Source organism: Zootoca vivipara, chromosome Z2 (genome assembly GCF_965207765.1).
Source record: "Zootoca vivipara chromosome Z2, rZooViv2.hap1.1, whole genome shotgun sequence".
In the NCBI taxonomy this organism is placed as follows: domain Eukaryota; kingdom Metazoa; phylum Chordata; class Lepidosauria; order Squamata; family Lacertidae; genus Zootoca; species Zootoca vivipara.
Window position 1 is genome coordinate 42057638 of NC_142585.1, and position 17072 is coordinate 42074709.

Below are 17072 nucleotides of genomic sequence, written 5' to 3' on the forward strand. Positions count from 1 at the left end.
TGGAAGTGGGGGGGGGGTACAGGGCTGGTGGAGGTTTTCTCCAGTTCCCTGGCAGAGCAGCTATTCCCTGCGAGGGGGACGTGAACGATAAACCCCATTGGGACCGGGGGGGGGCAGAAGGCAGAGAAGCCCACGGTAAGAGCTGGAGCCCAATTACTGGTAGTGCCAATTCACTCTGCTTTTGCCCTGCCCACTTTCCTGCTAGGTTCTACAATGGCAACACTGAGACAAAAGAGGAGAAAGCCAACTGTATCTTTGAAAAATGAATTAATAAGTAACCTTGGTTACTGTATAGGCACCCTGAGTTTTTGGGACTAGGGGAACCAATTTGTCTAGGGCTGGCCCTTCCAATACAGAGGCCTTCTGGACCAGCCTTAACACCCCAGGCCTCTCATTTTTTCCATCCCAACAGGTGCCTATCCCAGGGATGGTGTGACCTGTGCCCCTCCAGGTGTTGCTGGGTGGCAGCTTTCATCATCCTGGCATATTGAATGTTGCAGCCAAGCATCTGGAGTGCTACAGGTTCTCCAATCTGAGGGAATGCCTCTTCTGAATAGAGGCTTCCTTCCTTCCGTTGCCTGCAGTAGGGAATGCTGCTTCTTAGAGCAGGGGTGTGCAATATGTGGCCCTCCAGGTGTTGCTGGATGGCAACTGCTGCATCCCTGACCATTGGGAGTGCTGGCTGGAAGGTTCACTTCCCTCATCTGAATACTCCTTTCAATTGAATGATTAGACCCTGCAGTCTCATATTATGTACAACTGGGGGCAGGTGTGGGTTTAAATAAGGCATAGGGAGCTTGTGCCCCCCCCCAAATGTTGCTGGTCTCATGCTCCCATCATTTGTGACTATTGCCTGTGCTGGATGCACCTCTGGTGACAGCCAGATTCTAGAATGTTCGGCTTCTGATAATTAGTTCTCATTGGAAACTTACAGATTCTTGCTTCACACAATTAACTCAAGGCAGTGTCAATTTACTCTTGGCAGAAAGCCAAGGTCTGCCTGGCCTGGCAACAGCTCTCTGATTGGTTAATGACCAGCACTGAACTCTGTTATCTAGGAATGCTAGCACAGTTGTTTCTTGTTGGGTGTTAGGAGTAGGAGTGCTGCGTATGGTTGAAGAGAGAGAGAGAGACAGAGAGGATTTATTTTGCTTTGCTTTGTATGCAGAAACTGCTGGTTTTATTTTCTTTTAATAAATCCTGTAAATAGTTATTCTGCGTCTAGCCGACTAGTCATTTCCATCTCAACTAGCTTCTGCGCTGTGCAGGAAAACTTTGCTACGTTTGGGCTAAAGCCACTAGAGCTATGCCTGACACTTCAAAATTCTAAGATAGAAATGTCTGGAGCACTACAGCTCTGTATCCCTTGCCCCCACCTGCTCACTGGATTTTTCCCTTCTTGGAGCTGAGCCTCCTCTATAACTCCCCCCCCTCTTTCTCTACTCTCATATCTTGGTTTTCCATGTGGCTTCACTTGTACTGTGCCTGTATATGTATGTATGTATGTATGTATGTATGTATGTATGTATGTACATGTGACATGTCAGGTAACTGTTAAATGTAGCTTTTAATGTTGAACAATGCACACTTTGTCTGATCTAGGATTGTGATAGGTGTGTGTGTGTTTGTGTGTGTGTGTTTTAAATGTTCATCAAGATACCAGGCACCATCCCATGCTCTTCCTGGGTGTCAGGCATCGGTCTCCATGCCGCCTCTTAGTTAACTAGACCTATTCATTAACTGAGACCAACATTTCCATGATTGCCTTTTGGCCTCAAGGGCAATTAATGCACTCACAAGTGATGAAAACAAAGCACAAAACTGAAAGCAGTATGTATAAGAGCATCAGCTCTTATATCCATTGCATGAATTTAAAGTGTAAGGCTTACCCCCCCCCCCAAAGAATCCTGGGAACCATAGTTTTCCCCATCACAGAACTTTCATTCCCAGAACACTTAAACTACACTTCCCAGGATTCTTTGGGGTCAGCCATGCGCTTTATATGCATGTTGTGTATGCAACCCTTGGTTTTTAGAAACAACAAACGCACAGAAGAACATAGAGCACCTGCTTTGTATGCATTAGGTCCAAGGTTCAACCCATGGCAACTTCAGGCAGGGCTGGGAAAGTTCCCTGGCTGGAACCCTAGAGAACCACTGCCAGTCAGTGTAGAAATCCCTCATCCAACAACACAATGAGGACAAGACCTAACCTAGGGGTCAGCAAACTTTTTCAGCAGGGGGCCGGTCCACTGTCCCTCAGACCTTGTGGGGGGCTGGACTATATTTTGGAGAGGAACAAATGAAAGAATTCCTATGCCCCACAAATAACCCAGAGGTGCATTTTAAATAAAAGGACACATTCTACTCCTGTAAAAACACCCTGATTCCCGGACCGTCCGTGTGCCAGACTGAGAAGGCGATTGGGCCAGATCCAGCCCACGAGCATTAGTTTGCCTACCCATGACTTAACCTAACTCCAACCTGCTGAGAAATGATCGCCACAGTAGATTATGGAATGCTTTTCACAGTTCTGGTCAGGAAATTTTGGAGCTGGGAAAGTTCCAGAAAGATGCATCCAAATTGACCAAGGGGATGGAGCAAATGAGGAAAGGCTGCAATGCATAGGGCTTTGGGTTACATGTGTGGTGCAAGCGCACTGGCAGTGTCAGCATCTTCACCAGATGTGCAGATGGTCGAATAAGCAGGTACAGTAGAGATGGGAGGAACCTGTGGTCCTCCAGACGTTGTACTACAGCTCCAGCACTCCCTTGTACAGTGGTGCCTCGCAAAACGAATTTAATTCGTTCTGTGAGTCAATTCGTTTTGCGAAAAATTTGTCTAGCAAATCCCATAGGAATGCATTGAATTTCCCCCCCTTTTTTTGCCCATAGGAACACATTAATTGAGTTTCAATGCATTCCTATGGGAAACTGCGATTCGCTAGATGAATTTTTCACAAAACGAATTTGTCTAGCAAGGCAACCTCCGCTCGAAAAATCTCTTCGTTAAGCGAATAATTCATCTTACAGGGCATTCGTCTAGCGAGGCACCGCTGTAATTGACAAGGCTTGGAGTTGGAGACCCCACAACACCTGGAGGGACACAGGTCCAGATTTCCTGAGCCTAGGGAATTGGGTGATTGACTTGCAGGCTTTAGATATGGGTTGAGGAACCTCTGGTCCACAGACTAACTTTGGCCTGCCATTTGGCCCACCAGACCTCCCCTCCTCCTTGAAACATAGGCAACTCCTGCAGAAAGTAGGAGTCGACTCGGGGAAGGTAGTGGGCTCTCCTTCATGGAAGGTTTTTAAAACAGAGGTTGGATGGGAATCTGTCAGGGATTATTTAGCTGTGACTCTTGCATTGCAGGGCATTGTACTAGATGACCCAACTCTACAGTTCTATGATTATATGAAATTCAGTCCTATAGAGAATTCTCTCATGCACTCTCATGCTGCAGAAATTATTGACCTCCCTGCACATTCGCTGATGTGCAGGCAGTTCAGACCTGCATGGTCACTATCTTCCTCCACCCCCATGAACCAACCTTGACAGAAGGGTCAGACTACCCCCTGTCAATTACCTGGCTTCATTGTGAAGTTGGATGACTGACAGCTAGGTGACCTGGCCCACTGGACCAAAAACATTTACAACCCCCCAGGTTAGATGTCTCAAAATAATTCAGCTGAGTGAGGGATGAGAAAATTCAGTTTGCATTTGAAGGCGGGGCTACTGAATTCACAGTTGCCAAAGCAATATATGAACCAGCCTTCCTTCAAACCTGGAGTACTGCAATGGACTCTACGTGGGGCTACCTTTGAAGGTGACCTGAAAACTGCAACTAATCCAGAATGTGGCAGCTAGGCTGGTGACTGGGAGTGGTCGCCAAGACCATATTACGCTGGTCCTGAAAGACCTACATTGGCTCTCAGTAAATTTCCGAGCACAATTCAAAGTGTTGGTGCTGACCTTTGAAGTCCTAAATGGCCTCAGCCCAGTATACCTGAAGGAGTGTCTCTACCACCATCGTTCAGCCCAGACACTGAGGTCCAGCTCCGAGGGCCTTCTGGCGGTTCCCTCACTGTGAGAAGTGAGGTTACAGGGAACCAGGCAGAGGACCTTCTCGGTAGCAGCGCCCGCCCTGTGGAACGCCCTCCCATCAGATGTCAAGGAAATAAACAACTATCTGACTTTTCAAAGACATCCGAAGACAGCCCTGTTTAGGGAAGTTTTTAATGTTTGATTTGTTTTTAATATTCTGCTGGGAGCCGCCCAGAGTGGCTGGGGAAACCCAGCCAGATGGGCTGGTATAAATAAATAAATAAAATAAAATAATTTATTAATATTTCTCCAAATTTCACAAGGCAATTCTCTAGCCCAAGTGCTGTCTGCAAAAATGCATGCACTACTAGGGTAAATTCTGCATGGGTTACATGGGGGGGGGGAATTGCTTAGTGAAAATGTGCATTCTAGGACACAATTGCATACAGACTTGTGCGTGTTGAGGAAGATTCACACCTAAATCTGAATTTGTATACATGAAATAAACATATTTTTATATGAAAAAATAATAATTACAAATGAAGGTGGCTAACTGAACTTAAGATTCGAACAACGAGAAATGGGGAGAAACCAAACTTGATGGATTCGCCCATTCCTAACTTCAACCCCAAACACATTTCTGCTGCGTACAACAGTTCCTGGAGGCCCAGTGGTGACTGCCAAAACCCAGTTCCATCAACTCCACTTCACTGCCTGTCGTGATGATGCTTTTCTCAGCTGTCCATCTGCCTTCCTCTCTCTGTTCGTATGTGTGTCTGTCTTTTCCTCATTTGCTTATTTCACACATGTTCACTCTGCTTCTTTGTACTGATACTTTCTGCTGATAATGAAGTAATGTTAAAGGCCTTTTAAAAGGAAAAGAAAAAAACTTTTTTCAGCATGTGCCCTTTTGAATTGTTTTTTTGTTTTTCTCTGAGTCAGCCCACACTCTGTTCTCCCGCAGGTTCTACTCACATTCTTACTCCCACCAAATTTCTCATGGATCTGAGGCATCCCGACTTCAGAGATTCCACTAGGGTATCTTTTGAGGAACAGGCTCCAACAATGGAATGAGAGCCAAAGAAAACAATAAAAAGTAAAAGCAGCTTACTATAGAAAAAGAAACTCTTCCCCCCCTCGGAAGGGCTTCTTTGATTATTACATCACTTTCTTTCTCTCTCTCTCTCTCCCTCCTATCTCTCTTTCTCTCTCTTCCCCCCTCCTTTCCTTCTTTGTCCATTTTTTTGGTTCTTTAAATGAGAAAATGCTTGCGATTTTTTTTCTGTCTTTAAAACAACAATTTTGAAAATGTGCCCAAAGTTGCTTCCATCAAATCCTACACCATCTCTTATTCAGAACTTGCCCATTCCTCCCACCAACGGTGATCTATTTCCAAATGAAATGGCAACACTTCCATTTAAATAATATGAATATGAATATGAATATGAAAAGGGGCTGCAGATAGACTTGGAAGTGTCCATTTGCCACTTCAGATTTAAACAGGTTTGAAACTTGTTTAAACATCAACCTTTTGCTCAGAGTCCGTTTTGGTCAATCGTAGCGTTGCACATGCCAATAATTATTTGGGTTTTACAAAGGTGCTAATAAGCTTACACCAGAGGTGGGGGAACCTGTCAACTCTAATCATCCCCGACTATTTGGCTGTGCTGGTCAGGAATTACAGTACAGGAGTTGGAGTCAAGGTCGGTAGGGCCACAGGCTCCCATCACCTGGCTTTACACACTGTTCCTACCAAAGTTCCAGTGACAGTCTCCCAGTCCCCCAGAACAGTTGATACATTCATGAAAATTTGCTGTTCCTACAGTGTATTCTCTCTGCCTGCTATCATCAGCCGAAACGCCTGCCTAACCTGCAGTTGTTCCTGTCACTGTTACAGGGTGTGTGGTGAGGGCTGGGTCAGCTGCCCCTTGGGAGCCCCTCCCCCCTTATGGGAGAATATATTGCATGGTCTAGATCAGGCATCCCCAAACTTTGGTCCTCCAGATGTTTTTGACTACAATTCCAATCTTCCCCGACCACTGGTCCTGTCATCTAGGGATCATGGGAGTTGTAGGCCAAAACATCTGGAGGGCCACAGTTTGGGGGTGCCTGGTCTAGATAGAATGAAAGAGTCCTGCTTTTGTTTCACTTTCAGCGAGAGGCCTTGTGGGGCTTTTTCTGCCTAAGCTGCCAAATTAGCTGGCCTATCCTTTGGTGCTCCTGCTTCTTGAGCTGGTGGGAAGGAAGTTGCATTTCCTGCTCTGCCTCAAAGAGGAACAGGAGGTGGAGAAAGTTGGTGACTCCAGAGAAGCAAGGGAGCGCCTCTGAAAAGCTTGCTGGTTTGTAGCTTGCAAGTTCCTGCCCCAATAGCCGTGATGGTTGTATGGCTGCTGTATGTTCAAAGGCAGGGCACCTCACTTGTTTGTCCTGACTGGCTTATTGCCTCCCAAGATCTTTGGTACAGCCTCGTCACACTTCTCCTGCTTTGGATCATTTTTTTTATTTTATTAAGTGGAGGTGCCAGCTAGTGAGTTTTGCATTGCTTAAGAGGGTGGGGTTCTTGACACTGGTGTTAAGGGAGCAGGACCTCAATGCAATCCAGATGGACAATTAGTGCTATACTGGACCTAGCTGCCATGCTTTGAGCATAGAGGTGCAAGGCTAGAGCAACACATACACATACACAAACCAAACCAAACCAAACACACACACACACACCCTCATCCTCATCTGTGCCCACAGAGTGTCCCAATTGGCAGCAGGCCTTAGAAACTTATTGTTTGTTGCTCTGTTTTTTATTTCCTAACACACACTTTGGTCAAGGGTAGCCATAATTGCATATTTACAACATTTTATACCTTGCCCTTTGAGCCCCCAAAGGCTCCCAGAGCAGCTTACAAGAATCATTATCCATTCTAAGACAATCTGGAAAATACCATGGCACGGGATAAAATAAGCAGTGGGAGAGCAGAGGAAAAAGCAAGTTCAGTCCCAGGTCCTGAAGAAGCGGCAGCTCTTACAACGCAGTTTTAGGAGCAGCATTTCCTTACCAGTCAGTGTCCATTGGCAGTTCTGGGCAACTTTGCCTTGTTAAGGGGTACACAAATCCCCCACCCACTGATGCTTCTCTACCTTACTGGGGCTACAGGAAGGAGACGTCTCTCTTTCTTCCCCCAAGGAGCCCGTGGTCATCATGGATTTCCCCCCTCTCCTTCTTTGTCTTCAGTGACATGGGCTTTCTCTTGAAGGCTCCTGCAATATTCCTTGTGTCTCACTCTCCCTGACTCCTCTCAACCCCCTTCTCCATATCTCCATATATGTATATATATGCACATTTTCAAGTATAGGCAATTCTTTCTTTCTTTCTTTCTTTCTTTCTTTCTTTCTTTCTTTCTTTCTTTCTTTCTTTCTTTCTTTCTTTCTTTCTTTCTTTCTTTCTTTCTGCTCTTCCCTCCCATCTGAGGCGGGAGAGGAAGAGGCGATCCTTTATCTGACAGCCTGCCATTTGCCACTGCATGCCAGGGCCTCATGAGCCACACAACCACTCCTGCCTCGCTTTCGCTATCTATCTCTGCGTCCTCGACGCCAATGTCCTTATGCTGCCCTCTCCAGCATACCATATGCATCATTCCTCCACCACACTTAACTCACGGGGTTACAAAGCCTCCATCTGGTATTCTATATTTTTTTTCGCTTTTGTTTCCGGTTTTCGCCTTTCCTTTCCTTTTCCTGCACTAGATGGAATCGTAGTTCCATAGGCTTAACATTTTTGCAAGCATTTCTTCCAGTGGTTAAAAATAAAAATAAAAATTGGTACGCTGTCCCCGTGGCAGGTAAGAGGTTCTGAGTGTCAGGGAGGGGGGGGACTGCATTCCTTCTCTCTTCTTTCCTATGTATATAACAGAAACTGATGTAGAAAGGGGATGGGTTGGGGCCACCTGATAAGGGGGCTTACAAATCCTCCCCCCCCCACACAGTGGCTGCTGCTCTAACTTACCACATCACCAGCATGCCACTTATGGGTGTCGGTGATTAATTTTGACCCTCTGTTCCACCCTGTTGCACCTCCTAAAAACTTTTTGATAAGCTTGCCTGATTTGTTATTGTTGGGGTGGGGGTGGGGCAGCTAGTCCTTAGCGCATGCATTTGCTCAGACGTGGGTGCAATAGCGCCACCCTCACCCCCACCCACCCAAACCCACTGCAGACTAAAGCCCCCACCCTTATAGATGACAACCCCTCCCTCTTTTCTGATGCCTTTTCCAGGATGGGAGTTCTAATATGCCTCTCTCTCCTCTTCTCCCCGCCTCCCACTCCCCCCACCCCCATTTGCAGGCTCTACTCACGTCCTCACCCCACAGAAACTGCTGGACACTCTGAAGAAACTGAATAAAACGGATGAAGAAATTAGCAGTTAAACACACACACACACACACACACACACACACACACACCCTTCCCTCTTTCTCTCCTCCCCCATTTCCTGCCCTTCCCTCCTTGACACCATCATAAAAAAAGCAGTGACATGACATTGGGGCACCCCATTTCCTGCCAGCTCTGGGGTGATCCTTGCCCCACTTAAATTTGTTGACTGGTTCCATTTCACCCTCTTCTTATTCTTCTTGGTTTCCCCTTCCCCTTCCATCCTACATTTGAAGCGAAGGTAAATAAGAGAAGGGTTTGGGGTGGGGAAATTGCATTGTCTCTAAGGCGGAGAGAAAAAAAGAAAGAAAAGAAAAATAATATATTCTATAATATAGATATTATCTCTATACGTATCCTCCAAAATAAACCACCAAAAACTAAACTCCCATCATTTCATCCTTGGCGATTATATGACGACGATGCTGATAATATTATTATTTTTTAATGATGATGTCCTTTTAGTTCTGGTTTTAGTTTTCTGCCCGGATGGACGAATGCTTGTGACTTATTTATGGCTATGTGATCTTGTACCTAACCTCAGATTCAAACTGTGAAAGGAATGCTCTTCTTTCCCCCACTGTGTATTGGGATTTTTGCTTGCGTTTTGGAAATAACTGTCATTTGACCTTCCCTGTCCTCCCTTGTCACCCCTGCTGCTACTGCTGCTGTTGTTGAGATTGTCCTCTCAATTTTCATATTTATTTAGTTTTATCAGTGTGTAGATGGTTGGTGCATTTCTGGGTTGTTGTTTTTTATTCCTTCACCCCTGACCTTTTCCAACTTTTTTGGAGCAATATTTTAAATGGAGTGTTTGTGGTTTGCAATTCCAGCATGTCTGGATTAATCTTCCTTATTAGATCTTTTTTGTCCCACCCAGGAATGATGATTTATCTCATCACAAGCATATTTGGAGACCAACCCCTGGTTTTTAATTGGTTTGAAACATGTTGGCAAATGTGTTTTTTTTCTTTTTCTTTAGGAAGGAGCTTTATTTTAGCACTTTGGTGAATCCTTTAACGTGGCAGAGTTCACTTGTGAATTCTGTAATATTATTTATCACATCCTTCCACCTGAGAGCCCAGTGCTGTGTCTCCAATTTTATCTTCACAACAACCCTGTGAGGAAGGTCTGAATGAGTCATGGTGAGAAACCCAACACCACTCAATAAGATTGTGGTTGACTGGGGATATGAACTCTAGCGCTTTAACCTCTAGATCACAGTATGTCTCTGATTTCATGGTTCAATGAACAGCAGGCAGGATTTTCTGGTTCTGGGATGCCTCCTCTTACTGGCTTTCAGAAGGCAGGCCCTGGTTGGGCAGGATCTACTGGGGCTCCAGACTTTTCTGGCCCATGAGAGCATAAGGCAACAGCTAGCAATGGTGTATTCATTCAATAGAGTTTGTTCTGGTTTGGGAGTCAATTTCCTTCCAGGAGTTTGCTGAGAGCAAAGTTGTCTTGAAACCACAATTCCCGCGATTCTCTGGAGGCGGCCGCAGTTCCTGTAAAATGATACGCTGTGTAGTATAGCCAGCTTGTTTCCTCTGCCCTTCTAACTCTGCCCCCTGGTACTCTTGCAAGCACATATCTAGAGTCCCTGGAATATGCGTTCCTTAGCGCAGACTCCAGAGAAGCTGATGTCAGTTTGAAAGAGAGTTCGCTGCTAGTGGGATGTAAGCTACACATCCTGCGCTTCCCACTTTTGATTCTAGCTTGGCAGATTCACACATTGCTGCTCTACCTATTGAGCAAAACCAAAAACAGTCCTGAAGGAACAACTGTGGGGCAGAGAAGCCTAATTTCTTTGCACCACTCTTTTAATCATCTTTTATCTGTCTCCAACTCTACTGTCCTGCCGACAAAGCAGAAATCTGCATTGTGCTGCATTGAGTTGACATTCCTGGACTACAACTCCCATCACCCTTGACCCTTGGCCATGCTGGCTGGGGCTGATGGGAGTTTGCATCCAACAGCACACCTGTGGCCCCTGCAGTATGCAATGTTGGCACTTCCTTGCTTTGCCTACTAAGGAAGGAGGAGACTCCAAGACTACCGTATACAACTTTCCTCTTTTCAGTGACAGATGGGCTGGGTGGTGTAGATGTACACTGCATGGTATAGATTGCATGATGCTGAATGTGTCAGCTGTTGTGAATCATTTAATGCCTCCCATTTGTGTGATTTGAGGGAGCTCAAGCGGCTTGAAAACTGTCAGGAAGGGGAAGTACATTTTTGAGAGAATGCCCCGGGTAAAGATAGAGTGACCAGGATCTTTGCTGTGAAAACAAGAGGCTGTATCCAATGTTAGTCCTACACAGAGTAGACCCATTAAACTTGGTGGCATGACCAACCTAGGTACATTCCTTTTAATGGATCTCCTCTGTGTGGGACTTGGATGCAGCCCACAGACACCATTTCTGGCAGCAAACATGGATGTCTTCCCCCCCCCCCCGCCCCAGGTTATTTGAGTTCCCACAACACCCCCTTGTGGTCATGCTCCGACAAAGAATATAATATTGGGCTTTAAATGGGCTTAAAAGCTTGCTCAGCTCTGGGCTGGATTTTACCCAATTTCTCCCTGGCTTGTTTAGGAGCAAAAATTAAAAAATAAAATAAACACACAACGTATTTCAGGATTGAACTGAAAGCAGCAAAACGGATTTGGGAAATGAGAACATCAACCAGGCAGCCAAAGTTTAAGCGCTTCTATGTCTGTTAAGCTCATGGGAACATTACTATCCTATTTAAATGTGGGCCTTTGCAGGGGTAGCTAACATAGTGACTCAAGATAGTGTGGACTACAATGACCATCACCCCACAGTGGTTGTGGGGAGCTGATTGGAACTGTAGCCCACAATATAGTCTACAACAACATCCATCTTCCTGTGTTGTTGGGAAATGTAGTCCCCACAGTCTGAGGGGCATCATGTTGACTAAAGTTCAAGCTTAACTTCAGCTGGAGTGTCTCATTTCTCCTGCCGTCAACAATGGCATTTCTCGTCATCAAATTTTGCCCTGCACCCTTTGGATTCCTTCCCCCTTTCTATCTCTCATCATCCAGTAGTGAAACATTGCTGGCTGTGGCAAGCGCCAAAAATCCTTTCCCCAATTGTTCTGCATTTATAGATCCCTTTGCCAATCCTTCTGCTCCCCCTGCAGACTGTATGTATATGAATTAAATAATTGTGTATTGTGGTCGTCCTAACAAGCTTGAAGTAAAGTGGTTTACTGAGTCCTCCTTGTGTGTCCTTTTCTCATTTGACTCCCACAAATGGCTGTGTTCGCTTACTGTGATATTTTTTTTAAAAAAATGTATTTTCTTCCCCGCAGAGTTTTGGGCTGTCCCTCTTCCACCTGTCCCAGGGCATTAAGGTCTCTTCCTAGAATACTCCAACAGAGAGAAGAAAATACTCTTTCTGTTCGCTGCCATTTTTGTGGTCCATTTTCCCCCTCCCTTGCCCATAATATATTTGTTTTTTGGGCAATGGTTGTGGTCATTTTGCATCAGTAACTGTTTTGCCACCTCTCCAACCTTTTCTTGCACCCTCCCACTCCCCCCCGCCTTTCCCTTCTAAATTTAGCATTGCAACAGCTTCAAGGTATCTCTTTCTCTCCCTTTTGTTTATATGCGTTTTTGTTGTTTTTTGTGTGGTATATATATATATATTACACATACACCTATATATATATATTCACACACACACACACACTTTATCAAAAGAGAAAAACAACAGCAAATTCTTGTATGCAACTTGTTAAATTCTTGAAATTTCAGTGTTTGGAACTGTTGAAGCACAAACGTGTCATTTCTGTTTAGCTGTTCTTCTGTAACTTAAAAAAAAGCACTTGGAGTCAATAAATGATTTACTGTCCCATCAAGTGAGGTAAAAGAGGATTGATTTGACATGGGAACTAGTTTGGAGTGCGGGGGGGGGGGGGAGGAGGAGGAGAGAAAAGGCAGACAGAGAGATGCTTAAGGAAATACTTTCACTTTGCAGAGCGTTTTCTAGATTTTGTCTCGTTGGGTACACAAGGTAAGCCTGTGGACGAACTCCACAACTTCTTGAGCTAAGGTTCTGTATCTTAAAAACTGTGGTTCAAATAGGAGGTGCTCCCATGAAGATGCTACTGATACTTTTTTCAAGATTTTAAAATGGCAGCATACGCTTCGAATGGGAGGCCAACTGCAAGCACAGTCTGACTCTTATCTCACAAGCAAGCCCTGGTTCAGGCTGTGCTTGCTATAACAATATTCCTGGCTTACTGTGTTTTATCGAAAGCAAGCAAACAGTGCCCAATTGCTAGTACTTCACTCCTCCTTGCATGTAAATAGTATAAGCAGGAGATCCTTTGTGTTTCTCCTTAACAAGTTATGATCGGTAGCCATCCTGAAGCCGCCATGACTTGTGAAGATCATAAGCTGCTGAATCCAGCCAAAGACCCATCTAGCCCAGCATCCTGTTCTTACCATGGTGAACCAGATGGCAATGAGCCATCTGTACCCACTTGTAATTTGCAGCGACTGGTAGTCAGAGACAAACTGCCTCTGACGGTGGAGTTAAGGTAGCTATTATAGATAGCTAATCTTAGCCTAATGAGAGCCAGCGTGGTGTATTGGTTAAGAGTGGTGGACTCGTAATCTGGTGAACCGGGTTCGATTCCCTGCTCCTCCACATGCAGCTGCTGGGTGACCTTGGGCTAGTCACACTTCTCTGAAGTCTTTCAGCCCCACTCACCTCACAGAGTGTTTGTTGTGGGGGAGGAAGGGAAAGGAGAATGTAAGCCGCTTTGAGACTCCTTCGGGTAGTGATAAAGCGGGATATCAAATCCAAACTCTTCTTCCTTGCTCTCCCTGAATTAGTCTATAACCTTTTACAGACTAAGACTAATGGTGGCCATTGCTACTTCTTTTGGGAGTGAATTCCAAAGTGTGATTGTGCTATCTGAAGAAATATTTTATGTTGTTGCTCACTTGCTAATTGCAGCTTGTGGGTGGCACTGTGAGTTAAACCACAGAGCCTAGGGCTTGCCGATCAGTAGGTTGGCGGTACGAATCCCCGTGACAGGGTGAGCTCCCGTTGCTTGGTCCCAGCTCCTGCCAACCTAGCAGTTCGAAAGCACATCAAAGTGCAAGTAGATAAATAGGTACCGCTACAGCAGGAAGGTAAATGGTGTTTCCGTGCACTGCTCTGGCTTCGCCAGAAGTGGCTTTGTCATGCTGGCCACATGACCTGGAAGCTGTACGCCGGCTCCCTCGGCCAATAATGTGAGATTAGCACCGCAACCCCAAAGTTGGTTATGACTGGACCTAATGGTCAGGGGTCCCTTTACCTTTACCTTTAGGGAGCAACAAACCACAGTGCCTGATTTGGATGTAAAGAAAACCTGGTACAATCTGTTTCGTTTACATTGGGCTGCAGGAAATACAAACACTCTGACAGGACATCACTTATTCTTGATACACAAAATAAGAATTTCTGACATTGTAGGTTTTATGTGCAAACAGAGCCAGTGTGTGTGTTTGAAATCTTTCCCCTTTAAAAAAATGAATACAGACACCAGCAGACAAAAATAATTTATTGAGCAAGAAAAACAGAAACACCCATTTGCAACATATTTTTCCTTACCGGAGAAGTGCTTGTTTTATTTTATTATTTTATTTTAAAGGAATGTTGAAAAAAGATACAACTAGCATAGCTTCACAGTGATTTTGTTTGTGGTAATGGCTTCAATGCAAAACACACATACCCTACACCAGGCATCCCCAAACTGCGGCCCTCCAGATGTTTTGGCCTACAACTCCCATGATCCCTAGCTAACAGGACCAGTGGTCGGGGAAGATAGGAATTGTAGCCCAAACCAACTGGAGGGCCGAAGTTTGGGGATGCCTGGTCTAAAACCTAATGTACATTTTAGCACAATTCTACAGATAGTATGAGTGTTGAGAAGGAGCTGTCATGATTTTTTTCTTTAAAAAAATAAAGGTATATTTATAGATTCAAAAAGTACCGGTATATTTTAAAAAGGTGTCAGGGGGCAAATGGCACAGACATCCTTCATCAGCTAGCTGCCCACTTTCCCTTGCTTTGTGTTGCAATGTTTCTAAGGTACTCATCTTATGACTGAGCCAATTCCTCTTATTACTGCACTCTCAACTCACATAATCTACAGGCAGCATGGAACATTAGCAGCAATGAGGATAGGACCAAGAACGGCCAAGGTGGCCTCAACTTCCCAGCTGTGTTTAAGGGGTTGCTTAATTCAGTGATAGGCAGAAGGTAGAACAGGCTCTCCTAGGAAATCTCTGGGTTAGCCCCAACAGATCAGCAAGGGTTTCTGACTCCCAGTGGTCTAATAACAACAACCCAAAAGCTTCTGTCTTAAAGGTGAGGTCTGCAGCATTATACCACTTTAAACAGCCGTGGCTTCCCCTGAAGAATCCTGGGATCTGTAGTTTGTTCAGGGTGCTGAGAGGTGGTTTTCCACATAGCTGCAGTTCCCAGAATTTCCTGCAAAGAGGGACTGACTGTTAAACCACCCTGGTAAATGTAGCTTTGTAAAGGGGAATAGGGAATTTCCTAAGAACTCTCGGCACTGTTAACAAACTACAGTTCCCAGGATTCTTTGGGAAAACACATGACTGCTTGAATGCAGTTTCATACTGCCTCAATATATCATGCAGGTGGGCCTTAGGTTGCTGAAAAAGAATGCCATGGGGAAAACTCTGTTGGTTTGTGGGAGGAAGCTTGTTTCTGGTACTGATCACAAATTCCTGTGATCAGCCGAACATTGGTGCTGGCGAAGCCCTGATATGACAGCTAATGGGGGCTACCTACAAAATCCCTCCCAGCTCTGATACCACTTTATCTCTCCTGCTCCTGATACTACATATGACAGTTGTAAATATAGGTGCCTCTTGGGCAAACCAGCCTTGTGGGCAAAATGAGGAGGGTGGGCAGGCTGAAGGTTGCTCACCACTGATATCTGTTCTGTCTTAAATATTGGTCAACTTTGCCCTGACAATGACAGCAAAAAGTGTCTGATACTGTTATATATCTATTGCCCCTGATGCTTACCGGCTGCATTTGGTCTTGGCAAACTGCCTACAATGTGTTGGACCTCGGAGTGGCTGCTTGCCCAAAGTTCTTAAAGCACAGACAAACATCCTAATGGGCACAAGGAAACGGGGAGGGAAAGAAAAGTATTCTAGCAAAATATATTTTGAAGACATTCTTGAAGGCAAAAAAGACAAAAGAGTTGACACACAAAACGCTCTTTGTTTCCATTCCATAGTACCAAACCACACAGCAATTGAAACCACACATGTAAAAAAACCACAAATACACACATATATCTAGTTACAGGTAGGTAGCCGTGTTGGTCTGCTGTAGTCAAAACAAAATAAAAAAATTCCTTCCAGGAGCACCTTGGAGACCAACTAAGTTTGTCATTGGTATGAGCTTTCGTGTGTTTCTTCAGGCATCTGAAGAAGTGTGCATGCACACAAAAGCTCATACCAATGACAAACTTAGTTGGTCTCCAAGGTGCTACTGGAAGGAATTTTTTTATTTTGTTTTGACACACACATCTCTCTGAAAACGATTCACCATGGCTCCCCCTTCACAAAATACAGCTCTTTCTCTCATCTCCTTTTCTCTCGCGCGCGCGTCACAAAGAGTCCTGAGGTAAGTATTGCAATAGACTCACAGCCCTTAAGAGGATTACCAAAAAACCTTTATGTCCTACTCCCAGTAGGACAGTACCGTGTAATGGGTTGTATTCAGACTAGTTCCACTGGAATTAATGAACCTAAGTTATGTGCATTAATTTCAGTGACTCTGCTCTTAAGAATGACAAACATTGGATACAATGCTATATATTTACAGTGAATGAGATCCGTTCAGCAACAGCATGGAGGAGGTAGACCTTCCTGAAAGCGGATTAGGATAAAAACGTAAGAGCCCTGCTGGATCAAGCCAATGGCCCATCTAGCTTAACACATAGCTGCCAAGTACCCCGTTTTCCCCGGGAAACCACCCGTTTTTACTTACCTTTTCCCGGTGGTCCCCCGTATCACTTCATCTCCTGCTTTTCTCCGTTATTTTCTCCTGCCGGCGGCCATTTTTTTCTGATTTGCCCTTCTATGGGCACAAAAAATGGCCGCCGCCAGCTTCAAAAGTCGCATCTACGCATGACCGGAAATGCGTAGACGCGACTTCCGGTGTCGGTGGCGGCCATTTTGGTGCCCATAGATGGGCAGGCCAACACCGGAAGTTGCGTCGACGCACTTCCGGTCATGCATAGAAGCTACTTTTGAAGCCGGCGGCGGCCATTTTTGGTGCCCATAGAAGGGCAAAGCGACACCGGAAGTTACGTCGACGCAACTTTCGGTGTCACACGGCTGACGGTCCCGAATTCTGCAGTCCGGGACTTGGAAGGTAAGGCTTAGCATCCTGTTCTCCCAGTGACCAACCAGATGTCCCAGTGGAAAGTCCAAAAGCAGAACCATTTGTGATTCCCAGCAGGTGGCATTCAAAGAACAGTTGTTCCACCAGTAAAGGCAGAGCATAGTCTTAAAGGCTCTGAACAGCCACTGGCCAGTGCT

The 17072-nt window shown here is 45.2% G+C and overlaps 1 protein-coding gene across 4 annotated transcripts in view; it reads left to right on the forward strand.

Annotated features, from left to right (window-relative positions):
• The window catches only part of LOC118083841 (syntaxin-binding protein 1), a 57072-nt gene extending 44726 nt beyond the window's left edge, over nt 1-12346 (forward strand). For 2 of the 4 annotated variants that reach the window (XM_035112798.3, XM_060270146.2), the window contains 2 exons: nt 5008-5139; nt 8378-11702. In XM_035112798.3, coding sequence (XP_034968689.1) covers nt 5008-5117 — 110 coding nt within the window. In that variant the 3' untranslated portion in view covers nt 5118-5139; nt 8378-11702. Of the gene's footprint in view, nt 1-5007; nt 5140-8377 lie in introns of all 4 variants that reach the window. The other 2 variants (XM_088665008.1, XM_035112800.3) reach the window with 2 other exon arrangements.
• The last annotated feature ends 4726 nt before the right edge of the window (nt 12347-17072 follow it).